The 8,330-nt window shown below is 51.2% G+C and overlaps 1 protein-coding gene across 1 annotated transcript; it reads right to left on the reverse strand.

The window, feature by feature from the left end:
- Positions 1 to 3,830: 3,830 nt before the first annotated feature.
- Positions 3,831 to 6,834, reverse strand: LOC128853517 (uncharacterized). The gene is made up of 6 exons (XM_054079073.1): positions 6,620 to 6,834; positions 5,832 to 6,242; positions 5,078 to 5,347; positions 4,653 to 4,706; positions 4,149 to 4,253; positions 3,831 to 3,952 (listed from the first exon to the last, which is right to left on the reverse strand). The coding sequence occupies exons 1-6, from the start codon at positions 6,678 to 6,680 to the stop codon at positions 3,831 to 3,833; spliced, it is 1,023 nt and encodes a 340-aa protein (XP_053935048.1). The 5' UTR covers positions 6,681 to 6,834.
- Positions 6,835 to 8,330: the final 1,496 nt, after the last annotated feature.

Raw genomic sequence — 8,330 nt, forward strand, 5'->3', positions numbered from 1 at the left:
CCTCTACAGAGCAAGAAATAAACCTGTCCTCACACCTGGCCTGGGCATCTCTGAGAGCTTCAGGGGTGTTAGAATCCAATGAACTTGCCAGCAGAAACACAATTAATCATCCAACTAATTAACTGCTCTTTTTTCCCACAGCAAAGTGAGATCGGTGAGCCATTTTCCTTCCTCACTACTTCTCCCTCCTGACTCTTCTGGTGTCTTCTCTCCTCTTTCTCTACCTCCTTCCACCTCTCTGTTCCTCTTTCCCTAACACTCTTCTGCTTTCTCTCTTCACTGGCCTCTCTCCTTGTCTTTTTCACGCCCTACAGCTATACTACAGTCATCCCCACTGCCACCCTCACCCATTCCCATCCTTTCCCATTCCCCTCCCAAGCTCCTTGGCTTGTTTTTTTCTTTTTCCCTTTTGCTTTTTCTGGGTTTTCCTAGTGTGACACAGTTCAGGTCCCTACTTTTTCCCTGCTGCTCTTCCATTGGGCAGCAAGTGTGTTGGAGGCCAAGCCTCTCCTGCGTGTTCTGGCACCCTGTGTTCTGCTGAGCCCTTACCACAGGAGGTTTGGTTGAGGACTGTGTAGGAATCAAGCCAGCAGTGACTGCAACACTGAGGACTTGTCCGCCAGCAACCAAAAGCACCATCACGATGGGTATGAAGATTGGGGACCACATCAGGCAGCAGCTCCGAGGCAGAGACCTCCCCAGCTGCACACCCCTCTTCTCCAGAGACTGAGTGGCTCCTTTGTGCTCTCACCAGGAGCCTGCTGCTATGATTCTGCCCTAAAAAATCCCCCAAAATACTGGGAGAAGCAGCACTTTTACTTCTTTTTCTCCTCCTGACTCAGACTTCCTCCACGTGGTGAGTGGAGCTTGCAGGACAGCAAGGACAACCACTGTCTCCTGGCATGGAAACCCATCACAGACACCTCACCCACCTGCCTTGAGCACACATGGGAACAATGGGGACTTCGGCCATACAGAGGTGGCACCACCGTGCTTGAGGCAAGGAGGGCATTGCATTTATTATCGCTTTATCTTCACACATTTGCTTGAGCCTTTGTGATAGTGATCTTTCTGAGAAGTGAAATTCAGAGGCTCAGCTCTGGCCGTAGCCACTTCGCCCTTTGAAAATTAGCCAGTGGACAAAGACGTGTCCCCACCCTCCCCACTTGCACCTGCAAAAGAGAATTCAAGAGATTGTATCAGCCAGTTCCTTAATCAGCCCCTGCTGCATTTCTTCCTCTCTTGCTCACTTGTGGAACTGCTCCAAGGCTACTTCACAGCTTCTTTCCTTCTTAAAAACATTATCCCAGACCTGATGCCCACTAAGCCTGGGCGTAAGGGAGGATGCAAAAGTGGCGCTGCAAACGCTCCAGCTTTCTCAGCCACATCAGTTAATGACTCTTCCTTAGTGAAGCAATGGGCCAGACTTTCTCTTTTCCTTCCTCTTCTTTTTAAAGCAGTTAAACCAATGCAGAGCCTTTTGCAGCCCTTAATAGTCTTAACTCGTTTTGTGCCTTAGCTTTCCTCTGCAATTTAGTGATCCTGTCATTCTGCTCACACTCTTTGTGTATTTTATTTCTTCCTGGCCTTCTTTTTTTGACCAGTGGGATGCTGAAAAATTTCTCTGCAGCTTCCCCTTCTGCCTCTGCTAAGGAGAACCGGCGGCCAAGGTTTAATACATCTCAGGCTTCCTGCTCAGCTCTTCTTGGAGTCATGAGCAGTCCCTCTTAGCTGGAGTCATTTTTTTAAAACTCTTTCTCCTTAAAATTCCAGCATGGTCATTTCATGCTGTAGGAACATGAGAAGGGCTCTACTGGGCCAGTGCAAGGGCTATATAGAATCATAGAATCATTTAGATTGAAAAAGACCCTTAAGATCATTGCGTCCAACTGCCAAGTCCACTGCTAAACCAGGTCCCTAAATGCCACAGGATGGTGACTCCACCACTTCCATGGGGATGTGGTTCTAGTGCTTGACAACCTTTTCAGTGAAGAAATTTTTCCTGATATCCAATCTGAACCTCCCCTGGTGCAACTTGAGGCCATTTCCTCTTGTCCTGTCACTCTAGAGAAGAGACCAACACCCCCTCACTACAACCTCCTATCAGGTTAGTTGTAGAAAGCAATGAGGCATCTCCTCAGCTTCCTTCCCACCAGGCTAAAGAATCTCCATTCCCTCTGCTGCTCCTCTTAACACTTGTGCTCCAGACCCTCTCCCAGCTCTGTTCCCCTTCTCTGGATGCACTCCTGCCCCTCAATGTCCTTCTCATAGTAGGGGTCTTAAAAATTCAATTTTTCCCTTGCCTGCGTCTTCCTGGCCATGCGTGAGCTGAGCTGTGCCCCCGAGACATCAGGAGCTCTACCAGCAATGCTTTGGAGAACAGCTCTGAAACTCGACTGAGTGGGAGATGTCTCCAGGGTTTAGTGACTACTCCCAGTGGACTCCAGCTGGGTCTCTGTCAGAAGTACAGAACTGGAAACACTGAGGGCAAAAACATCCCCTTTTATTTTCTTTTTTATTTTTACAAATTAGAGGAAAGCTCTGCAAGCATGAGGACACCTGTCCACTGTCATACGAAGCAGGTCCACATACATCACATGCAGCAGCACCTCTGTGAAGCAAAGGATGTGGATCCATCCTTGCTTCTTGTGTTTCGAGCAAGGGAACCAGAGCAGGGTCAACCCATGTCACAGCAGGTGGCAGCTTCAGAGAACGTCCAGAAAATTGTTCTGGGAGCTTTCCAGCACCAAGAAGAGGTTCTCAAGGCCATTCCACCCAGCACGTCCAACATCAAGGAGTCACCATGTGCTTCCTGGACCATGGCAGCCACATGGTGCGTGGTGACACTGCTGGAACATGGAGCAAGTTGCTAGAGGAGCCTATCAGTGACCAGAGACTATGAAAGGAGTTGCTGAGATTTGGTGGTGCTTGAGGAAGGCAAGAGGAAAACTGGCTGGAAGAGCCCTGTTCTCACTGCAAGAGATGGCTTCTTCCAGGTAAAACAGTGGTGCAGCCACTTGGGGATAAACAGGTGTCTTTGGTTGCCAAGGTTGCACTTTTGTATAAGCTAATGCCTAGTTTTCGGGGATGATGACCCCAACAGGCACAAAACAACCTGCTTCTTCCTCACTTTTCCCTCATTTGCCCTCTCTGTTAAGGGAGACATCCAACCCTGTGTTGGCACCACTGACATTTCCGCTGCTCTGCTTTTGTTGTGATGGTTTGATCTCAGTGTAAACAACACCAGAGGCAACCGGTTTTGTTCCCTTCTTTTCAAACTTCAGGTTGGCATAGGTCAGGTCCTCGGTCTCTGTCACTGGGGCTGCCTGCAGGGGAGAAAGCAATGAGTAGAGCCCTCACCTTCCCTTCTGCTTCTCCCTTGCTAATATTTTTCCACTAGCAATATTGTTTGCACTGCCCACGCATTATACAGCTTGCTCAGTGGTGCCACCTATTCAGAAGCTCATAAGGTCCTATTTAACAGGTATTAATAAGTGTTTAGGACCACATTTTAAGAAAGCAAAGCTGATTCTACTCTGAAATCCTTTAAATGGGTATCCTACAGCCAGTGCAGTTTTTTACAGGGAGAAGAGAACGACAGTTGCAAAGCCCGCCCTGGCTTACCGTGCTGAGCTGATTCCCCTCTCTCACTTGCCTGCTTGTGAGCTTCCCTGAAAAAGGAAACATAGCTTAAATTGATCATCATCATTATCATTATTTTAAATGAAGAAAACAGCTGCCTTGGTCCTGCTTTTGTTGCAGGAGAGTATGGGAGTCTGCAGCTGGCTGGGTCTGAAGATGGCCAAGGGGCAGGAGAGGCTGGCAAGGGTTTAAAAGCCCTTGGAGGGGGTGGAGAAGAGCTCTGAGCTGGACACTTCTGGAAATGCGATGATGTGCAAGACTTGTTTCACTTGCACCACAGCTTGTGCCGTAACTGGACGTTCACCAGCAACTGTCCAGAGGGAAAGGAGGGGGTGAACCTTCTGTCCAGGAGGACAGACTTGTTCAGGGAACACTGAGTGGGAGCTGTAGAATACTGAAGATGGACCTCTCCCAAGCCTGGGCTTGTTCAGACCAGCAGGTTGCTGACATGGAGATGCTGACCAGCTCCCACAATAGGCAGAGGCTTGGCATGGGCTCAGCCTTACCTTTTCTGTTCCTTCTGCGCTGCCACAGCAGAAAGACAATTACTGGCACGTAAAGAAGTGTCGCAACCACTAAGCCGCACACGATACACAGGAAGAAGTTGAGTCCTGCATACACAACCATCACAGAGACACTTGTGAGCCGCCATCCTACCAAGTAGGGACACTTACTGCCATTGCCTCCTTTTGGGGGGGGGTGATTCTTTTCCAGACTTGAGCTTCCTGAACCTGAACCACCCTCAGCCCCCAAAGCCCCAGGGTGCTGGCAAAATCCTGCAGGAAGCAGTCTCCAAACACTCATCTGAACTCAGACAAGGGGAATGGTTAGAACATCAGAGTCCCTTCCCTTCACAGCCTCTGATCTGCGGGTGCCTACCCCAGCTTGCCAGCAGTTCCCAGCTGCTTGTAGGAAAAGGTCAGGATGTTTCCTCACCTTGCTGCTCCTCTTTCTCCCTGAGGAACCCTTCTGCCTCCCACTCTTGCAGCCAGGGGGCTGCGGGGACTCACCAGTCCAGGTCTCCTTCTTGGTGCCATTGGTCTGAGGTGCCCCAAGGCCAAAGTCTAGAAGACAGAAACACAAGTGAGAGAGTTCCCAGAGGGGGAAGACACCTTGCTTCCCGCTCTGCTTTGAGGCAGGAACCCGGACCCCACAACCCCAACTGTTCTGCTCCTGCCACCGCAGACCCAGCCATCTCAGCACTCGGATGACGTGCTGCAATTGGAGGATGTAGTAGGTCCTATTTCAAGAACTTGATGGCCAAACAGCTCTGTGGTGGGATGGATCTGCCAAAAGGGCTGTGCTAGATCAGCTCCTCCAGTGCCCAGGATGGTGTGGGGGAAATGGCACGCAGGGATACCAGGGGGAGCATTGTTCGCAGTATCCTTCTGTGCCCACTAATCATCCCCATGCAAATGGAAGCAGTGCCACTTACCAGGACCTGTCCCTTGAGTGCCATTTCCAGTGTCTGTCAAGTTTATTTTTGTGATGAACACCTTACATCCACAGATTCCCACATCAGCTGCATGCACACCAAGGCTGGTGAGATTGGTACAGTTCTCTCCCAGAGACAGGGTGTCGGTTGGATTCCCCACGTCTAAACACACAGTTTTGTACCACTCCACATGTACCGTGATATTCTCCAACCAAATCCTAAACCTGCACTCCACAGTGATGAGGGATTCTGTGGGATGGCTGACTGTCTCTGAAGGAAATAAAAATATAAGTGAGAAGCAAAATATAAGTCACATCCACGACCTTGCAGGGGTCATATCCCTCTGGTAAATATCACTCACAAAAGACACGGTGAAGTAACTATCCTTTCCTCCAGCAGCTGATGCTCTTTTCCAAGTCCAGCTGCTAAACCTTCCTCAACATTGCATGTTGAAATGTTGCATACTGATTAGTGCCACCCAACGCTGTGCAGCGCACAAGCATTTCTCTGTTTCAGTCCTTCCCCTCTACTCCCTTGGGTGTTGGTGGGGAGTCTAGAACAAACTCCACATGGGTGACTCTCCGTGGGGACAACCCTACACAGTGTCAGAGAATGCTGGTTCCCCACGTTCCCAGTTGCCTGAGGCTGAGGAGGATGCCAGGGTGGTGGGACACCGTGCCTGTAACTGCCTCAATTTAAAAAACAACACCCCTCAAAAAAAAAAAAAAAAAAAAAAAGAGAACAAAAACCCAACCTGTCTTTTGGGGCTTCTTGAGTAGAGTTGTCCCCATGGAGGACTGGCTATGTTGAAGTCCCTCACAGGAAGGTGACCAATGTGGAGAGTTGGTTTGGGAGACTTGGCTGTGGACAGTTTTCCCTTTCCTATTGGGGAACTTGTGTGTCCGACCATCCTTGAGTACACTCCTTGTGTTCTCCATTCTGCATGTGTAAGTTCCTGTATCTGCGGTGTTCACACCAGTGAAGATGAGCTGGGCAGAACTCTTTTTCACATCACCTTCATTCTGCTTTTCTCCATTGTTTCGGGTGGTATTGAGCCACTTCACCTCCCAGGTGGTGCTGCCTGAGCATGCCTGGAGCCGGCACTGCAAGACGAGATCTAACTGTAGCGACGCATCGATGGTGGCTGAAATTTGCTGAGTGAGTCCTGCCCAAAAAAAACCCACAACCATGCAATGCTGGGTTTGTTTCAAGGAATATCCGCAACCTCCACGTGAGGCTGACCCCCTTTGCAGTTATCAGGCTTATAAGCTCCCCTGTTTTCTTCCTCTCTGACTCCCACAACCAATTTCTCTCCCTGCTGCCAAAGTCAATGCTGGTCCAAAGCCCTGCAGTCTGAAATTAGGTCCCCATGTGTAGAGCCCACAGCCTGGGCCCAGGAATCTGCAAGGCACACAGCGAGGCGCTGGTGCAGAAGTGGGGGGTCAAATGCTGCAAGAGGAGAGGAAAAAGCAGCAGCAGCCATGTCCCAAATTTCCTGCAGGCATATGCAAAGATGGAAGTGTTCAGAGCATGGGAACTCACCAGTGGGCAGCCAGGTGAAGAGCAGCAGGGGCAGAAAGCTGTCAGCCAGCCAGATCTTCATGCTATCTTCCCAGCAGCCTCACAGGGATGATGCTGGGTGCCTGGTGGGATCTGCTGGGAGGTTCCTGTCTCTCTCTGCAGTGCGGAGAGTCACTGCTCAGTCAGGACAAGTTGCAGCCCTGCTGGGACCTCACCTCCTCACCACTTGGCCAGGCAGTTCCTCCTGCACTTGCAGGCTTCCTCTCTCTTCCCTTTCTCTCAGCTTGATGCTTATCTCCTCTCTTCAATGTTTGAGTCCTCCTGCAGTTTCACCCAGCCACATGCCCTCAGCCCTGAGGCAGACCCGAATAACACAGATGAGCACCGCTCATGGCCGTTTCCCAGTATTTTAGGTCACAGCCCAGTAGCTCCCCATCGCTGGCATGGGCAGGTGCAGAGGAAAGGGCTTTTCTGGCTTCCTACAGAACAGCCTCCCCTCACCACCTTAGTCCTTTTTGTTTTACCCCAGGGAACGGACCCCTTGGAGAAAGCGATGCTGCTATCTCAGTGGGGTGACAGGGTGATGTCTCCCCTGCCTGACCTGCTAGCTGAGCTCATGTGGGGATCCACACACCCTGCCAGAGCCCAAACACCAAGGACCACTGCGGTTTGACATGGGGATGAGCTTGGTCAGAGATTTCTGGTTGCTCACATGTGGGATGTACAAGCCCCAGCCTGGCAGGGACCCTTGCAGCCCTGCCTACTGCCTGCTCTGGCGGTGAGTCCCCAGCTCCCAGCTCCTGCCCTGCAGGGATGGGGTGCTCCGGGCAGACCTCCACACCCCCCTGCCACCTCTGCTGGGAGAGACACCAGGACAGGAATGTCCATAAGGCCAGAGACAGCTTGTGTCACCCTTGCAACCAAAGGGATGCAGGCAGTACAGGCAGCAGGCGCAGGTTCCCTTTTGTCCCCAGCCTCCATGTGTGCCACCTCTTGGCAGGCTCTTCACTGCTCACTGCAACTCCTGCTCTTTCCTGCTCAGAGCAAAATCTGCTCTCCTCTACCATGCCTCTCTGCCTTTAGTTTCCTGTCAGCATTTCCAGTAATCACTCCCTATCCCATTTTGAGCCACACCCAACATCCTCTTCTCAGGCAGCGCTCCTTTCACCTATTTTCCCTTCCTCCCTTCCCTGTTTCCTTCCTGTTTCCCAAGATGATGGAGGTCAAACTGAGCTTGCAGAATGGCAGCCCATCACCACGGTCCTCCCTGAAACGGAGTGTGGGGAGCACCATCCTACTGGGACCATTTTCTATCACCAGTGAGTATGATCCAAACACCACCTTCACTGCAGCACAGGGAACAGAAGAGGATGACAGAGCCTATCCAGCAGGGATGCTCCTGAGTTGAAGACTGGTGGGCTGCAGAAAGCAAGTGGTGCTGAGAATTTGGGAATGCTGAGCTGATCCTGCACCTCTCCACATGACGGGGGCCCTCCCAAAGCCCCATGGGTATCTCTGCCAGGGAGAGGGCAGAGTCTGAGACACTTAGCTTTGGCCACACCACTCTGCACTCCAGGTCTCTTTCAAGCCCCCCCATGCTGGGCACACACAGCCCAGCTGCATGCACCTCCCTGGGGTTTAACAAGGCCAAGTGTCGAGTCCTGCACTTGGGACACAACAACTCCATGCAGAGCTATAGGCTTGGGGAAGAGTGGCTGGAGAGCTGCATGGA

Source organism: Cuculus canorus, chromosome 13, assembly GCF_017976375.1.
Source record: "Cuculus canorus isolate bCucCan1 chromosome 13, bCucCan1.pri, whole genome shotgun sequence".
Lineage (NCBI taxonomy): Eukaryota > Metazoa > Chordata > Aves > Cuculiformes > Cuculidae > Cuculus > Cuculus canorus.

Coding starts and splice junctions, on each gene's coding strand:
- LOC128853517 (XM_054079073.1), bottom strand. CDS start 6,680: ATGAAGATCTGGCTGGCTGACAGCTTTCTGCCCCTGCTGCTCTTCACC. Junction 5,348..5,831: donor CAAGAAGCCCCAAAAGACAG/GTTGGGTTTTTG, acceptor TATTTCCTTCAG/AGACAGTCAGCCATCCCACA. Junction 4,254..4,652: donor CAAGAAGGAGACCTGGACTG/GTGAGTCCCCGC, acceptor TTGTGTATGCAG/GACTCAACTTCTTCCTGTGT.